The sequence below is a fragment of the Echinococcus granulosus genome, assembly GCF_000524195.1.
Source record: "Echinococcus granulosus chromosome Unknown EG_S00032, whole genome shotgun sequence".
NCBI lineage: Eukaryota > Metazoa > Platyhelminthes > Cestoda > Cyclophyllidea > Taeniidae > Echinococcus > Echinococcus granulosus.
The window spans coordinates 252,774-271,923 of NW_020170412.1; the positions used below are offsets into that span (position 1 = coordinate 252,774).

The 19,150-nt window shown below is 46.1% G+C and overlaps 1 protein-coding gene across 1 annotated transcript; it reads left to right on the plus strand. All coding sequences in view use genetic code 11, as the record gives it.

The window, feature by feature from the left end:
• Positions 1-199: 199 nt before the first annotated feature.
• Positions 200-12,348, plus strand: EGR_04841 (Protein transport protein Sec16A; the record flags this gene model as incomplete). The annotated part of the gene is made up of 15 exons (XM_024494090.1): positions 200-222; positions 260-498; positions 1,018-1,427; positions 1,505-1,945; positions 2,560-2,961; positions 3,370-3,595; positions 6,388-6,770; positions 6,998-7,333; positions 7,554-7,778; positions 8,188-8,325; positions 8,740-8,970; positions 9,836-9,982; positions 10,886-11,119; positions 11,189-11,269; positions 12,067-12,348. The coding sequence occupies 15 exons, from the start codon at positions 200-202 to the stop codon at positions 12,346-12,348; spliced, it is 3,798 nt and encodes a 1,265-aa protein (XP_024351479.1).
• Between the last annotated feature and the right edge of the window lie 6,802 nt (positions 12,349-19,150).

A 19,150-nucleotide genomic window follows, 5' to 3' on the forward strand; every position in this document is an offset into this window, starting at 1 on the left:
TAATCAAACTTTTAAAATTTTCTTGATTCCTATCTATTTTTTAGGTGTTGTGGCTAAATACTCAACAGCTTGTTATAGTTTATTTAAACACATCACATCTTGTTTAATCAGACCATCATTTTAGGCGAGTTGCTCGATTTATCCGACGTCATTCGATTGTTTGTCGCTACGGGCATATCCAATACGTCTAGTTTTACCTATGGAGTATGGCGTTGGTTTTCCGTGAGTAAAAGGTGGAAATACTTTTATTTTATGCTAGAGATGGTGCGTGTGTGCCTCAAGACAAGTTGGACCAAACCGCTGCTTCAATGGCTACTACCGTTGATGGTGACATTCCTCGGGAAGATTCCTTCAATTTAATTGATTTGACGGACCAACTCCCTTCTGAACAAGCCTGTAGTGCCCAACCGCTAAACAATTCTGCTTATACTTCGAAGTCTTTCGTTGAAGACCTTGCCGGTCTTCAGCCGGCTGTTGTTGATACCCCCAATCCACCAGGTGCGAGTTGTTAATTAGACTTTTATTTCATAGGCATCAGCAAAAAAACTCATATAGAACGGGTTTCATTATTGCCTTCGCACAGTAGAAGTCCCAAGCGGTCGAATAGGCATGCAGGGAATCGGTTTAATGAATTAATTCACAATCGGTCGTCCACACCAGAGAGTATTGCCTCTGAAAGTAAGTTTGTTCATTCACTTTTTATATGTCCTTGTGGCTTTTTTATAAGTATTCTCCTTAAAGTACGAAGAGCACAAGAAATGGTCGACCCAATTCCAGGTGTGTTTTAACCGGCATTAGCGAGGAACGAGCCTTTGCATGCCTGATTTCTCTGTTTGCAGCTCTTCGGGTGTTATGTGCTGCTATTTTACGTTTTTCCCAACTGACAACACTGAGTTATTGTGTGGAGTTGCAGACTATCTTGTCTTGCAGCCAAATACGTGTTCGTGTACGCATAAGCTGAGCCGCATCTGCTCGTTACCTCTGTTTTCAGCACTTTTGCTTCGTCTTCTTTTTAAGTGGATCCCTACACTCAGTGGTACCATGTGATGCAAAACTACTACAAACAGTTTTACCCCGGCTACGACTTCGGGAACTCGGCTCCAGAGTGTCGGCAACTGATGCAGCAGCAACTGCGTCATGTTCCTAAAAGCGTGGTGCCCCTGATCCAGCCGACGACGCAGCCTGCACAACAGCAGCAACAGCCTTTTGCACTTCCAGGACTTCCTTCCTGGCCTGCGGTGCCTCAGCCACATAGTCAAAAAAACCCTCCACAGTTTGCTGATTACGCTGCATACTATTACCAATACTATCTTGGTGCTATGGCTGCCGCAAACGGTTGGCCAATTCCTATGGGTCGCACTACCCCAAAAGTCTTCATCGAACCACATGCACGGGCCACCCTCTCCACCCCTGGAATGCTGATTCAGGTAACCCTTAATGAAACTGCTACCTTCTTCATCTCCTCGGGATGAAATGAGCAGTTTTATTTTACATTGAACTCCAGATTCTTCCGAACCGTCCGCAGGAGGGTGAACCTGGTCGAGTTGAGCTTTTGGATATTAGTCAACTGGCGTCAGATGTGGTGGCTGAAGTTGGTTCTCGCCTGACCCAGGTCTCAATATCTGCCAGGAAGATGCATCACAGCGGAATCATCTTTGCCAACTCCTATCAGGGGTCTAGCGAGGGACCTGCCTCCACTTTGCCCGACAACGAAGAGATGGAAGATGATGAGGTGGAGGAGGAATATATGCGTTTGGTAAATGCTTGGGATCGCACTGATCACATTCTCTATCCAGGCCCACTGTGCCAAGACACTACACTGAAACACGACGTCCAGGCTTTTTTGCGGGGCAAGGTTGAGGACATTCAAGACAGAATGCCCGTGGATTGGGACTCCGCTAGCCTCCTTCTTGCCTACTTGGAACTGCTTGTGAAGAATAATGGGGTACGTTTGCACCCTGGCGCTTGAGGTAGCCCTGAAGGCATAATGAGGTGCACCGATCTGGATGCAGGGTTGAAGGGCTGGCGGCTCTGGTGCGATAAGAGGTGGATCCCATTAGACTAAAAGGTCTGATGGGTAAAGTGTAAATCCGAAACGAATGCCGTTCCGTTACGTAATTCTTCCTTCCCTTTGAGTGTTGTCCTTGATTCTCTCCGTGATCACTAAGACAATCAGCTCAAAGTAGTCGGATGAAGTAGAAACGCCTGCAAAATAGGGGGGTGGGGTTGATTATTAGAATGCTTATCTCTAATTTGTGGATCTTGTATTTTCGTTGCAAACTGAGCGTTGGTATTTCATTTACTTTATCTGGCAATCCAATCTCTTCGAGTACAGAAATTCACCTAGCCCTAACACTGCTTGTTCTCAATGATCTTAATTATGAATTTCTTTTTTTCTAATGCCGAGGGCTTGAAGCAAGGTTTTAATTCATCTTTATACCATCTCGTGACATAAGTGGTAGGGCAGACCTCATTTTCATCAATGTGGAAGTTTGAAAAGGTCTGTGTGGTCCAAAGTACAGGTTGACACGACCCGTGCTGCTTGTCGCCGTCTTTTAGATAGTACATCCTGGCGATGTAGTAAACCTCCTGCTAGGCAACGAGGGTTCAAGGCCCTATGACTATTCCTCAAGTGCCGTCACGCTTTCAGTCTCACCCTTCCCCGTTTGTCGGGTATCCACTCTCCCTAAACTGAGCCGTCATGGCTCCTTCCACTACCCAACGCCTGGTGCTGCTGGCCGTGGCATTATGGATGAGTCGTCGGGGTGTGAGTCGCCGTGTCTTCTTACTCATGCCTCATCAACGGTGGGCTTTTCGCAGCTGCAGCAACAACAACAGAGGAGTGCTTCTGCCTCCTCAACGGGTGGGGCTTCGGTGTCGAGGCTAATGAGAAATGGACTACTGGCTGACCTGGGTGGGGCACAGGAACGTGAGGCGGCCGCTCTTCAAAGGTTCAGAGAGGTTGGTTCTTCCTCTACATTTCTGGACTTTTAGCGTGTTGTCGGGGTGATTGGTAGTACGATCTTGAATAGCTTATTCGTTTGGGTTTGGGCTTTTTGTTCGTCATCATTTCTAATTGCCTCTGTTTAGTCATGAGACGACGAAAGTGTGTATTCTTCGCCTTGTTTTGATTTATCAGCAATGAAGTAGCAAGGACAGAACTCGCAAAAATTGGTGGTACTAATCTCTTATTGGCAATTCATCTCTCCATAACCGAAGTATTTATCTGCACTTCTGCAGATCTTCAATTTTAATTTACTCAACAGGCATAATAGGTGGATACCGTTTCATCAAAACTCTGGACAAGTAGTATTTGATAGACTTATTCACTGATTGCTCGTTTTGTCTTCCCCCCCCCCCCCCATCTAGCTGCTGATGCACGGTCACCCGCTGAAGGCATTGGATCAGGCCTGCCAGCAGCAGCTGTGGGGTCACGCCTTCGCCCTGGCCCAGCGTCTTAGCCCGGTACTCCTCGAGCGCGTAATGGAGAAGTTCCTTACTCGCGCTGTTCACCCCCACGACCCTCTCCTCACTCTCTACCAACTCACTGCTGGTGAAATTCCTCGCTCTGTTGATCAACTCGCCTACGCTGTTGGTGAGTCTCCTTCCTTTCCTTCTCTGCCCTCATCCCTGGAGTTTGACGCGTTTGATAGCAGTTGTTTGATGCTTGAGTCCAGGATAAGTATGAATATGGGCATTACTTCTTTTGCACTACTGCTGTGCTTGCTGTTGAGGTTCCGATCCTGCGGTTTTTCTGGAACCGACTTTAATTCCTATACAGTATTTTTGTCTACTTTCCTCAGGTAGTGTCCGTTAAGGTTACCTTTTCGTGTGCGTGCTTTGCTTTTTAGACGTGTTGTTTTACGGCCTAACCTGATAAAGAAATCTTCCTTACCCTTTTGTTCTACACCTTTCTGACATTTGATGAAAATATATGTGAGGACTGGCCTCTATCTTTTGATTCAGTGCATTCTTAATCCAAACCTGCAGTGCTGTGCGGGAGTTTTGATCTTGTAGGCTCTTGGAATCGGCTTTGCTCTCTGTTTTGACCCTTGTAATATCTTGTGGTATGGGACTGCATTTATCCAAATCTGTACTATCTTCACCCTTTGTTTGATTTCTCTGTGTGTTGCTATTCTGATCTGGTTTTTTTCTTGGGAATCAACTTGGCTGTTTTTGCATGTTACTCGTTGATGTGAGGTTACGCCTCGCTATGCGTGGTCTGCAACGTACTGGATTCTCCCAACTAGAATATTATCCGCAAGTGATAAACCTATAATGCCCTCTAAGGATGTTTAAAACGTGTGTAGGTCGATATTAACCTCGTCAACCTTTGATTGACCGCGCTTTTGGATTAAACTTAGCGCCACTATGCCGAGCGTCCGATCTGCTGGGGTTTTAGAGTCCCCCTTGCTCTCTTTTTGATATTCACGGCATCTCTTAGGGCTAGAATGGCACCCGACTGTAACCAAACGACTTATGATGCTTTCTAAAAAGTGTTAGGCAGAATATCTTCATCAATTAGCTAGTAATGTTCTCAACTTTTGCACTACTAGTATGTTGACAATCCGATGTAGGGATTTCCTCGAAATCGGCTTAGCTTTCTACTTTTGGTTTTCGTGGGGCCCCTTGATTTGAAATCACTTTACGCGGTGCGTGGGCTTTTGTTTTGACGTGTTGTCCCACTTCTTATTTTGATTGTAAAGAACCCGTGCATGAGTGTCTAGAAAATATCCAGATGGGAATAGCATCTTCACTTATCCCTTGAACATTCTTTGCATCACTAGTACGTCCGCTATTTTGAGATTTCTACTAGTTTCGTGATTGGGCCCTCTTGATGTAAAGCTGCACCTTGGTGTATGTGAACTGTAATGCATTTACGACTTTTCCTTCAAACTGGAAAGATGTCTGTGAATGGCCGATGTATAATAATTTCTACAGGTGTCCTGGAACCATTTTGGTGAGCTCATCCTCTTCATCTTCCTGTTGAACACGTTACCTAAAATTGGCACTCTCTCGTATGTTGATCTGACATGGTATTTTTTTTCGAAAACGTCCAAACCCTCTAGCTTCGGTGCCTCTTGATTTGCGTCTATGTCACGCTGTACGTGCATCGCGGACGTTCGGACTCGTTTCGATTTCCAGTTTATTCGTGAGTAGACCCTGTAGCAGGGAAATACCTTTACTGACAACCATTTTCAGTCCTTGGTTGCACATCTTCCTGTATGCAACTCCCACCCAGCGATTTTAATATAGCCTTTCTTCCTGATTTTAAGTGGTTCTTGATGTTAAATTACGCCTCATTATGCATGGGTTATGGTGCAATTCCAAGTTAACGTTCTATTAAGGTCATCTAATTGTAAACGATTGCTACATGAACATCATATACTTTGGCAGGACACACTCCTGAATGTAACCTGCACTGATATGCTGAGTTTTCGACTTGATGAGGTTTTAAAACTCTTTCTGCTCTCAATTTTGGTTTTTGTTGCGCATTTTGGTATAAAATTTCCTCTCTGTGAGTGATTTGTGACCTGTTCATGAACTCTTTTTAATTAATGCCTATCACGAAATGCTATCCTCTTCAACACCTTGTTTTGCCTCCCTTTCAAGTAAGAGTCAACGCAGGCGGTGTCATTTTGACATTTCCGAGATGTAATTTTGTTCTCCGTTCCGGTTCATTTTGTGCAACCTTCAAAATGTGTGGAGGCGTATGCGAAGAATTCGTTTGCATCATTTGGTGGAGCTCATTGTGCTCCATTCCTTTTATTAACCGGTGCATGCCATTGATTAGAGATAGTGAGCTCTATCAAAAATTAGCTATTTTCATACCTTATTTCAGACTTTATCGAGACATTAATTAGTGCGCTTAGTGTTGTCTTTCGCATCCAAATTTGCCTCTATTCACTCCACCTTCCAGTTAACATAGGTAGAAGTAAACCAAAGGGTCATTTGATGTTTGTAACCTATTTTTAAGCTGTTTGCAGTATTCCTCAGCTAAGTAGCTTCCATCAACCTGATCTTATGTGAGGTCACACTTGCCTTCAACTGTGATCGTTCTGACTTCTGTGAATTGTGATGTTGCTATTGAATGCTTTAACCATTTCCATGTCTTACTAGTGGTGCATTCTGCTTCTCAGACGCATGCTCCATAAACGCAGTCATTCAGTTAAGTGTCGAATGTATAAGTCGAAATTGTCTTTAGTCCCTTGAGCACTTGGCAAATGTTTTTCCTATGGCCGGTGTCTTTATTTACATTGGAAACTAATATTTTCTCCAAACTGGGTTGCATTCTTACATTATACCGGTCTGATTTGCCATTACTATTTCTTTACAAACTGTTACCTTAGTGGTATTGAACACCTCACATCTCTCCTCAAAGTATAGGTGCAGACACGGGCGACTGGCGTCCGCATCTGGCAATGCTCTTATCCGCCCCCGAGGGCCACGAGGACCTGGCGCTCGAGGCCCTCAAACGCATGGGCGAGTCGCTGCTGTCCCGTCGCCTCCTCTTTGCAGCACACCTGTGTTTCCTCCTCGCCGCCTCATCGGCTGCCTCCGCCCCACCACACATGCCCTCACGTATTTGGCTCATTGGTCTCGCCATGCCCAAGTCGGAGGAGAGGGGCTTCCCTGCAGAAGATGGGCACTTTGTCATGACTGCGACGGTGGAGCGGGCGCCTACAGAGGCAGTACAGCTCACTGAAATCTACGAATATGCGCTTGCTCTGGCAACCCGTGACCGACACTTCTTTCTGCCACATTTCCTTGTCAGTCAAACTCTCCTAAAATATTTTCTTCCTCTTCTTCAATGGGAATTTGATTTTTCATATTAAGACTGGTTATCACGTTCTTGCTTAGTTTGTGTAACCATTTGAACTCTTGCGTTGACCACATTTCTAGCCAAATTTTGTTTGAGATCATTGACCTAAGGGTCGAAAACCTATGTTCTTGTGTGGCCGAAACAAATAATTAGGATACCTTTGTACCCCTTCAGCCTTTCAAGTTCGCCTACTGCCTTCGTCTAATCGACGCAGGCCTCATTGAGAAGGCCTTCCGCTATCTGGAGGTTTTGAGCAACTCCCTCTCCACGCTGTTGGAACAGGAGGTGGAGGAGCCCGATCTACAGCCAACAGACCTGCGTGGTCTCTTCCTCATGGCTTCCCAGTGTCTCCGACTGTCTGAAAAGCTCTGTCTCCATCCCGAGGTGGGTAGCTTCGAGGCCTCCCCTGCCTCAGACAACTATCTCGGTGGTGGTGCCTCTTCGAGATCTCATCACTCCTCTCAGTGGATGGAACGACTTCGTAACGTGTATCAGCGTGTGTGCAGTATGGTGAGTCACTCTTTTCGCAGTTATTAAAAACAAGGATGGACTGTGTGCTTCTTGATCTACAAACCTTGGTTAAGGTTGCTTCAAACACGTCTTTCAACTATTGGATTGTATCTCAGTCCTTTCGGTTACAGTGGTAGAGTAGTAATACACGGTTTTATTCCATATTGAAAGCTTGCATTCTTTAAGTACGATCTAATCCCTCTCCAATTTCTTTGTATAGTTTGGTTTACCGAATGCAGACCGGCCCTACCTGGATCCGGTGCCCACACCTTTGAGGCAAGCACCTGAAGAACAACAACAACAACCGCAGCCTCAACGACCAGAAATTCAAAATTTTGCACCACCGTCGTATTCGAAGCAACCCTTGGCTCTAAACAAGCAGCCCGAACCGCCACATCGGCAGCAGCAAAATACCTATCAGCATCAAAATCAACAGCCCCCTCAGGTGCGCTCTGCTTTCCAAAAAGCGCTTCTAATGTCTCCTACAAGTTTAATTCAGTATTCCAAATTTTAATTGCTCTCAAGGCACAGATTAGGCTTTAGCTATTTATTTTACCTAGTCGTCTCGTAAATTCAGCATAGAATGTGGCACTTTAGTATCTCTTTAATGCCTATGAATTCTTGACAATGAAGCAGGTGATTTCTGAATGGAATTACTTTATTTAAATATGATGAATTACATAAGTAGGAGTTATCGGGATCGCAGATGGGCCTTCATAATTCGTTGGATAACTGTATGGATAAGCAAATTGCCATTCGTCAAAATTATTCATTTAAATGCTATTCTGGATACTTAGGGTTTATCTTATTAGGTAATCTGCACTCCTGATTGTTTTTTTTCTGCTTTCAATCAGACTCACCAGCAACAGTCGATTCTATCGCCGGGTCACAATTCTGCAGTTGCTGACACTCATCTACCTCCGCAAACGATCACTCATTGCATCACTTCGTCACAGGGCCAACCACCATCTTCGCCATCCTTCCAACCAGAGGTAAAGTTGGAAGTTGTTTCATTCATTCCTCGTCGCTCTCCACTGTTTGACACCAGGTTTCTGCGGTCCTCTAGTAAGGTCGTTCAAGTCGAATAAGGACTTTTGATTTTACACATGAGGGGTGTACTACCGTGGCCGTACGATGTGCACTTGTAAGCGACCGGCGCAAATGTCTTGGACCAGTTCAGCCACCGCCAGCAGTGGTATTGCGTACACAGAACTGCGTGGGATGTTGAACGAAGGAGTAAAGTCCGCAGCACTAAAATGTGACGCTATTGGTTGAAAGCGTCTAACTTTAAGTTATACGGTTTTTTAATGAAATTCTTGATTTATATTACTCACGTCCTCACGAATTTTGGCATATTTTATCTGACGGATAGACCACTTGCTATCGTGATCCTTTGTTTTCGCTAGATCCCTTCAGCGAATGATACCTGCTTTCAAAAACACGAACCACTGCAGAACCAATACCAGGAACCCGTGACACCCAACAAGGCGACGCCATCGTCTCCCACCGCAGAGCAGTCTGTCAGCTCTCACCAGGCTTTCTTTGTGCCCTCATTGCACTCTTCTAATCCCAACGCCGCCTCCGCTGCTTCTGAAACCTTCGGCTACGACTACTTTGCCGAAATTGCTAGCTCTCAGGTGAGAAGGCCTTCTTGTAAGAAGTGGAACAGTCACCCCTTTGTCTATGGGCAATCTAGACGTACTGTGTTGTTTTGTACGAGATGGTTCCAATATGGAAGCCTGAGATTATTTTTTGTTGAGTGAAAGCATCCAAATTGGATGAATGTCTGTATTTAGAATCAATCTTCTCAGCTTTAGGGCGATCTTCTGACTCTTTCCAAGAGACTTTCTTTAAAGATATCGTAAATTGACTAAAACCACAGTAGCTGTAGCGATTCATGGCTCCGTAGAGGGACCACTTTTCATCCGATTCGCTGGAATACAAATTTACCCCTACTAAGTATGAGGGGCACTTAAGTTATCCCTGGAATTTTTTTTGCTTGAAAAGGGCGCAGTCGCTTGGTGCCAAATTTCTACAATCATTCCGGTTTTTAACTAGCACACGGAAAGGAGTTTCAACACGGGAAGATTTGTACGCATCCCTGAACCATTTGAGGCACCCAATGTACTCTAACTTCTCGCAAATGATAGTTTTGTGTTTGCCATTCCCGCCGAATGATCCATTTTTTGAACAATTTCATGCCAGGTTAGTTATACCTCCCCTCACCGTGCTTACTACTCTTGACATCTTCTCCACGGGTGGATATCCTTTGTTGTCGCGCCTGGTGTTACTTATCATCTTGATTAAGGGTCTCTGGACTGGCGCAAGGCATGCGCAGGACGAAATTGTCACTTACTAATGTGTGTAGTATCGCCACGATGGCGAGCTTTTTTTCGTGCATAATTAAAAGCTGCGGTTTGCTTTGAACACCTTTTAGATCATTAAAAGTGTTGCTCTGTTTAAGATCAGATTTCATAAACTGTAATTTTTTTCCCCTCGCAGCCGATCCTCCGATCACGAACTGTGTCGATGGCTAGTTCGCACGACGGCTCGACAATGGCCGGCAGTCCATCTCCCACGAGCACAACTGCATCTCCCTCGTCCTCGACGCTTCAGTCTCAAGTGGCACGTCGAGTCAGCAACAGTGGAGTGAGTTATCTTACACCTTACTTCTAACGCACTTCCCCGCAGACATTGCTTTTATCATCTCTAACTTGCTGACTTCTTTAGCTTTCGAGTTTGGGCAAGACTAACTAGAGTTTCAATCTTGCAAAGCATGGAAAGGAATCAAATGACTAACTTCTTGTGTCTGTAGTTTATTGGTCAGATTCTGGCATCTTCCTCCCTCTCTCTTGATCCAGTAGCTATATCAGGAGATACTGCGACGCTCTCTACTTCAAGGTACCACGCTTGTACTCCATGAATAGCTTGGACACATCTGTTGGTGCTTAATCCAAAAATTGGCTTTAGTTTGAACAGTAATATCTCCCTAGCTTAAAAGGCAACAAAAGTTCACACTAGCTCACCACTCATGCCTGCGCTATTATGTGCTTATTTGATGTTTTCAACGCCAATTATGCGCCCGAAATCCTCATCTACTCCACTAGTCTCGCAGGCGTTATCAAGACGGTGGAAATTGCATCAGACGGTCTGGGTTTGGGTCCAGCTTTTGCTCATACCGTCGTCGATCCTCCCCCAATGTAGCTCCAATCGTCACTGACAACGGATTCGCCTATGACAAAGCGGATAATCCACCACGTTCAATAGTGTTTCAGAGGGTAGCTGGGTTGTGTGTGTGTGTGTGTGTGTGTGTGTGTGTGTGTGTTGTCTTGGCATGCCGTGTAGTGCATTCTTTTCTCATTCCAATCAGATTGAAGTCATAGGTTTCAGCTGACGTGTAATTAGTTCTAGATTTCCATCCTGCCGTGTATTGTCTTACCTCCCACTGAAAACTACTCGGTGGTGTACTAGCTTCACATCAGCTGTATCAAAACTAATGCTGTAATCTGTAGTGACTTCGCGTTTATCCCCAACTATGTCACTGCTGTTTAGTCCCTCTTGCGTGATCAACGTTCTCGCAACTCTACAAGTCGTGCTAGTCCAGTGATGACTAGCGGCGGTGGTGATGATGGTGAGGCGAAACGCGGTCACCCTGCATTCACTACCGCTCCCCCACAGCCTCCTATTGTCAAGGCGCCAACAGCTGATAACCATCGACAGCCATCAGAGCAACCGCAGCTGCAACAGCCCCAGTCGGAGGAGAAAAGCGGAGCGACTTCGGGCAAGGTATAGCCTTTGCGGAAGAAATTGTTCTCTACTTCTTTTTGTGAGTAACAATGCTTGAGTTGCGTTTAGTCGGGCTGGTTCTCTGGTCTCTTTGGACGCATGAGGGGTGGTGGCCAGGAGATCTACCTACCGGATGATTCAAACCCGTCTGTAAGCCCAACTCCTTGAGTCTCCTAATTTATTACCTTCCAGTGGTCATCTTGTAATCAAACCACCATACTTCATCTATCATTTTTTAAAACGACCCGTGCTTGCTATTAACTCCCTTGGGGAAGCAATTACTGCCGTGATATGGAGTAAAGTATGAGTAATTGGACAATACTTTCCTGCAGTGATGTCTCGGAGTTGTCTATACAGGCGTACAAATCCGGAAGTCGAGTTATTGCGGACGTGCAGACAGGATGGTAAGTTAGCATCGTAGAGCTAGCATGGGACCAAATTTACAAGACATTGAGGAGTCCAAGTAATGACATGCATAACTAAAACAAATGTCATTTTCGTATCAGTTTGAGTGTTGCACTCGATGCTATCGTATATTACTCTCCTTTGATAGCCAGCACAGCAACATCTTTCATAGCGTCATCAATGCAGTGCTCGACTCATCCCTAAGCGACGTCACATTGCATATAAAGGTCGGAGTAGCTGTTAAAGTTGACTGCAGTTCTATCGCTTCGCTGTTGTTAAACTGATCAACCTCATAAAGGGAAGAATTTTGAATCAGATGGTTGGGACGATTTTCAGTGGAATTTCGTTGACCTTCGTCTCTCAAGCCCTCTTTGTGAACTCCTTTGAAAGGTTCCGATTCACACATTATGCATTGCTATGCTAACTCTAACGTGGCTCTTCATGCGAATCCTGCTTTCTGCTAACCAAAACCCAGTTGTTGAATTACAAAGCTTACTACGTTCCACCAATCAAATATCAGTTTCTTATTGTACACCTTTCAGATCGTGTGGAATGAAGCCGCAGGCTGTTGGCAAGATGTGGAGGGTGGTGATTTGGAAGAAACAGTACCACCGCCGCCTCCTCCTCCATCGGTGCCTACCGCTGCGTCGCTTCCTCCGGGACACACCGGTGCGGTGCCACCACTGCTTCCACCGACCCTCCGCTCCTCCGGTGGCGGCGCTAGCACTCGCACTCGCTACGTCAACGTTCTGGCCAGTTCCGGTGGTGGAACGACGAAGGCTGCGACTCTCACTCCACCTCTACCCACCCCCCACCCCTTATGACATTTTTAGTCGGAGAATGATTCCCCCGCCTTCCTTTCCGTTTGGATGTCTGTCTTCTCTCCTACATCTACTTCAGGTGAGATTGGAATCGCCTGTCCTTATCATAAATTCTGTAACCAATGGTCTGTCCGGTGACACTGGTACTGGTAGAATTGCCACTCATAAGTGAAAATAATCCCAGGAGGTCAAATCAGAAGTAAGAAAGTGGGGATCTTGGGACGTGTAGACGGTGGGAGGAGCATGGCCCTGCTCCTCCGAGCCACTCGCTTAATCCAGAGCTTGACGATCGTCTCTAATATGTCAGGATGCAGGGTGGCTCATTGATCCGAAGACCCTGTTCCACATCACCTAGAAGATTGAGTCGTTTCGAATCGTTTTTATTTTGACTAAAAGAAAGCACTTCTGGCTAGACCAGGAGTCATCTGCTTCTGGATTCTTCACAGGTCTAATAAGGTTGCAACCGCGACGACTAAAGTGACAGTTTGTGTCAGGCTTGGTGTTCCTCGTTGAGGACCTTCACTTCATAACTGTTTTTTCTTTCGATGGCCGAAAAAGTTGAGAAGCTTCAACTTTGTCTTTTTCTGCTTTATTTTTTGTAGCTGTACAACCATTGTCAACGGCATCCTCCCCATCATCAGCATTCCAAATCGTTCATTTCTTTGGGCAACCACATCACTCCTACTTGGTAATCTTACGGGGGAGTTTTTTTGTGTGATACATCGTCCCTCTCCTCTTCGTTAGCACACCTCGCCGATTCTTGAGCAGTTTAATGACTGCATCCATCCGCCCACGGTCCTTCTCTTGCTCCCTTGCCGCCACCTGTAAAGGTACGGCCGTATGTATGCGCAACTGTAACAATTACCATGATACTTTGTCTGACTTACTTTCAAACAGTTATGGCCTTCTTTGCCGTTGCAAGGGCGAGGATTGTCTTGAATAGTATTTTTTTGGCGTCTTGCTAATGCACTGAATCCAAATAGCCTCTCTATGGCCTCTTTACTCTGTGCTCCGTCGTCTTCGCGTTTAGCGGCGAAGTCGTACACAAATTCTCAACGCGGCTGTAATTGCCTTCAGCCTTACCACTTCTCACCCAAAGACGTATTTGTAAAGCTTCAGCACCCCTGAAGCCTTTGGTGGAAAGAAGTTGAGTCGGGGGAGTTCGCCGTTTGAATGTCTTCGTTGCCATCATCTTCGCTGACATCCCGGGATGGCGATGGCTGTAATGCTTTCTAACTACGTCAAAGATGAGTAGTATCTTGTGGAGTTCTCCTTTGCGTAGAAGACTCTACGAGAAGGTCGAGAGCCCTCGCCCCGGTGTGATTGATGGCGAGCAGCTTGAATGTACGGAAATCGGTGTACGGAAGTGGGAGGATGGCAACTGAGGTAGCCAAGTGGCGCTCAGCTATCGGTGTCGAATTTCTGACTTGTGACGGGTCTAGATGCGGCAGGTATCCAAGCAGTGGTCGAGGGAATTGTGCATTCGCAGGTATTTAACTTTCTTCAAGATGCAGTTGTTGACAACTGAGTTAGTGCTCCCTCCTCAAGGCGACTACCTCGATTTCAGTCTAACTCAGAGGGACGTTGAATCAGTTAATTCCTCCAAAGGAATGCGGGATTCGTCAATGTCAATGGCAATAGTCATTCCTACACGTTGGGACTGCCTAGGCAGTTGAAATAAAGGTCTATGGAATGTGTAGGGAATCGCCTTGGAGTGGTTGCGTGAATCCGAAGCGGAAGAAGTGCTCTCGAAAACACCCCTGACAACATGGATGGGTTGATAAAACGCTGCAATAGGGTGTACTTCAAGGGAAAGCGAAGTGATACAAACGAAGCTGAAGTAATTAGTTGAAGGTACGGGCAATTTTCCAGTCTTCGTGGTACACAGTGCCGAGACTTAAGCCATTTCACTCAAGCGTAACACTCCCTGAAGACGGGAGAAGGCAATACTAGGCACTGTTGAGGTAGAGGAGGGCTGCGGCTGCTGGTACGGTCCGGAGGGCATTTCGTCCAGCCGAAGTGCAGTGGCGGGTCTGAAGCAAAAGAACCAATCAAGGCACTTCATAGTCCCCTTCTTTTAAGCGTTGTCCACAGCGCTCCCCTTGGTCAGCTCCGTCGGCCATCGCAACGTAGTCGGTGCTGTAAGGTAAAACACCCACCAACGAACCGCGCCACTCCTTGAATTTGCGTGCAACGAAGACGATATTTGACAGCCACGTTGCTAAGCTCTCTTGACATTTCCACTGGCGATGGGGATTGCATTAGGGGAAGGGGAAATGCGCTGACCATTTTGTGTGTCCACCGGTAGTGGTAAGGGCGCTGGCCCAGAAGCGGAGTCGTCTAATGAGGATTAGACTTTCCGGCTATTCCCCTTTGACACTTTGTTCTTGCTTCAGTACTGTTCAACTGTCACTATTCGGGTTCTCTTCAGCCGGTGGAGGGGTGAAGGGAAGGCGGACATCTCTTTGACATCCTCATACTGGTACCGTAGAAAGCTCCGTAGCTAACTTTTCTAGATGAATCAAGGCTAGTGTCGCCTCGGTTGCCAATAAATTTCCTCCAGAACACGAGACTGGGGTAGTTGCCAAAGGTGGACGTTATTTCCAACCCTTCTGCGAGGGAGTGTCTCAATTCCTCCCATCCGCGGTATAGACTCTTCTTCCGTCACACTCAGCTTTACCATTCAAGAATCGAAATCAGGGTACTTGCCCTTGGAATCCTGTTCGCTCACCACTACCGTTATTGTAGCGCCTCGAGTTTTTCCTGAAAAAGAAAGGAATTCATAACACTAGGACTTTAAATGCATTGCCGATGTACAGAAGTGCTGGAGGGCTACCAGGATGGCCCGAAGGCCATGCAGTCCAGCGAAGGTACAAAGGCGGAGCTTTCAGTACCATTGAAGGTGAGAGGCAGGGTTATCCATCTGGATCCGTGACACTAGTTATGGGGCGGTGTTTTGTCCCAAACCAAAGGAGACAACTTCGTTCAACTTCACAGAACTGCAGAAACTCCAGACACACCTGGACTGAAAGGAGCCAGTTTGAAATTTAGACTTTCATGCCGACCTCATTACTCTGGTGCTTGTCTCAGTTAAGTTTAGAGGTGGTGGTGTTCACGGAGAACTTCAACCATTCTTAAATGGAATAACGATGTCCGATGAACCGCGGTTGATGTGTTTGCTAGAAGAATCGCATTTGACGTAGACGAGGTTGACTTCCTTCATTCACAGAGATTACATCGTAGCCTTGTGACTTCGATGCATTTGTGGAGACTAACTTCTTCATTTGAAGTATTCATGTAATTGTTTATTTAACGCCTCGTTTGGATCTTAGTGGTAATGAAAGCTCTGCGATTGTGCCTCCGCTGGGTGGTTGAACCTGCGGGTCAAGCCTGTAGCCCCCTACACTCAGCGTTTTCCTATTTCAGAAAAGACCCGAAGAGCCGCATTGGTGACAGCAGAAGGACAGCTACCCCGACCCCTACTCCTAGATGCTAAACTTCAAAGCGATGGAAGAATTGTATGTGGTGTGGATGGAAGAATTTGAGACGTCCATTAACAGGAGGAATGAAAATGGCATCTACCTTCAGCAGCCACTCCAGTCCCATGTTCTGCAGACGTGTTGTAAACAAATGAAGCAATACTAGCTGTGAACCATCTGGATAGGTTGATTACAATGCTTTCTACGGTTCCAGTATGTCGATGTCAAAGAGGGGGACGCTCGATACCTCCTCCACTTGTTCACTAGCTGGATGGAATGCAGATCGATATGATTGGACAGTAATGAAGTGAAAATAAGTTTACAAGGAGCAGCAAATGAGAAATTTTTTTCCCCCTGAGACTATTTTAAACCCTGTCCTTTGTTTAGACCAGTGTTCCAACGACTAGCAGTGGACATACGTAATGGCCTGTTCACCTCTCCTTCCTCCAAGAGAGTTGCCAAGCAAATTCAATAACAAGCTCGACTGGTTCGTGGGTCCTTTCCTTACAGCACCGACGTCATTGGGATTGCCGACGCTGGAGGTTGACTGCAGGCACAACACCGAGGGCAACATTTGAAAAAAGGAAGGGAGGTGTGGAATGCTTTGATTGTTTCTTCACCTCTTTGTATTTGTTACGCCGACACTTAAGGCACTGCAACTGTACTTCCAGGCCTCTGGACCGTGCCATTAGCCCTCAAGCCTCTCTGCAGATCGACAATGCACATTGTGCTTGAGCTTTGTGTCTTCCTTCGTCTTCAGAAAAGTCTCAAGAAGCCATAATAACATAGGTATGCCATGAGCGGGGCTTCATGCCATCAGTGTGGTACTGCAATTTGCTCCTCAAGATTTAGTTTGGTCGTAGACTTTTGTGAGCGTGATGTCAAACGCGGTCCACTTTGACACCTACTATTGCAAATGAAAGAAGAGGTGCGTTTATCGGTAGTGCTTCGAGTCTCCCTGATGGACAGAAGGGCTGGATGGGGGGATAGTCGGAAAGGGCCATTTCGCCCAGTGGAGGTACAATAGCTGAGCTTTAAGTGCCTATAAAACCAAAAACAAAGAGTTAAACAATCAATGAGAGTGTTACGCTATCATCCTTATACTTGAATCCTGAATCTCCTCCAACCGCCTGTATCACCTAGTTACAATTGTGCCTCAGAAGCACAGTTACCTAAACCGTGAAAGCATTTGAATCTTCAAACCAGGAAGAAATCCCCCTATTTGTGCATAGGCTGTCACTTTTAATGGTTCTGTTTATAAGTACGTGTACTATTTTTTACTTCGGACGCAAATAGACCCCAATATGCTTTCTTAATTAAGTCTAATTGTCCCTCGTTGGTCCCCCCCCCCGGGCTACCTACTGTACAAAAACACACACCCACACCCACGCCCCAGAACGGAAGTTCAGCCTTGTCTCTCTCTCTCTCTCTCGCTCTCTCTCTCTCTCCACTATCCGCGCGCGTGCGCGTACTGCACTGCTGCTTGTCCGCTTCCAAGCCAAGGAGAGAGATCTACCTTGCCAATCTCCCTCTACGTGCAAGTGAACGCATATATATTGCCTTCCGGTAGTTAAATATCGGCATTAGTTCACCCCACCGCTCCAGAATGGTACTAGAGAGGGTGAGCAAGAGAGAGAATAGGTATTGTTTCCACCACCAGCCCCACTACTACTGCTCCAGATAGCCAGGTAGGCTTACAGCCAGGTGAGCATTTCCTGGGCTACATTGCGGTTACCATGGCTACGTGGGACTAAACGATGTGTTTAAGTGGTACAAGTCAGGAGTGGGGTTGGTGAGGTGGCCGCGTGGGCGAGTGGGTTAGCCCAAGGACGGAAACAGATCAGACCAGTTGATAGGACTGTGCGTATGCGTACTCGCCTTTCTAATGAGGCAGACTCTCTGATAAGCTATTTCCGTTCTAGAGAACTCTTACAATACCTTCCGTTTTCTTGTCATAAAAAAAAGGAGGAAGAGGAGGGGGGAGGAGTGATGGTTCGGGTTTCTTGCTTAACCTCCTACCCTGTGTATGTGTGTGCGCCAGTCTCATTAATCTTGGACCTCCAAAAAAGAAAAAGCTCAGTCAAAAAGAGCGGTGATGGAGGTTCCAAGGCTTGATAGCCTTTTTAAAAGCCTATGCATAGATGACCACAGGTGAGAGAGGATTAAGTCATCCCACTTAATTGATGAGGGTGTTCGGTGGAACTGCTGGCGAAACACGCTATTTCCTGCACCATTCGAATATTTTTTCTTCCACTTTGCCGAAAAGATGATTCTGGTGGAGGTAAAAATGTATGTACCAAATAACAAGACGAGATATCTGTGTACACAAGTTTTACCTCCCATAGCTATTATCCATATCTCTTCCCTGCATCAATTCCAAGGTGAGAGCTCTCCTCACCGGAAGCAGTCGTAATGTGGACCCACGCCATGACGCCTAATCATGATGCGACGGTGGAAAAAAGTGATGGAGACACATTAACACCCAACACTCTCCTTTCCTCTGGTATTGTAGTGTGTTATCTTCTTCCCATCCTGACGATGATTGAGGAGATGCGGATTTCGTTGTTCTGCTCCAACGACCCATTGCCAGCATTAATGTACAGTCGGTCCGCTATTCCTTCCCATTTCATTGGCATGGTGAATGCCTTCTAACCAAACGCTGTACTTTTCGATGTGGGTGAATAAAAGAGTTCCCGTGGTCCACTTCAGTGATTGAGTATTTGGGCTTTTGGCCTAAGTCAGTTTGCAGTGTTGTTGAGACAGATTGTCTTTTTGAAAAAAGGCAGCTACCATGGAGGGTGGCAGGCTACGGCAATTATTTGACTGCGGAACACCTAAGTTTGGGTCATTTGTTCATGTTTAAGGTGTGGTATAAAAAAGCCATTCAATCAAAACCTTCGTGCGGTTTTCGGTGTAGCTCGCTGAACGGATACGTGTAATTCCGTCCCGCTGCTCTGAGACCTCTTGAGATCTTGGGTGAATCTAATGTGCAGTTCCAAGTCCACAAGCAGCTTCTCTCCAAATTTGGAGAATCACTGAGGGTTGGGTGCTGCAGCGTGTTGAGGACAATTGAGAGGCACCCACTATTCCTGATAATCAAGGCGAGTTGCAAGCGGCTGTTGATCCAAATCAGTACTAATTTTCGTGTCAAAAATAACGCTCGGTAGCGGCTACCTCATTTCCACTGGCATCAATAGAGGCGGAATGGTTGTGGAACTTAAGAAGCTAAGAAATAAAGGAACTAGGAAGGTAGGAAGTTAAGCGAAAGGGTGCCCGCCTGCTATGCATTAACAGCAAAATAATGGTAAGATTTAGGGACTAGACTC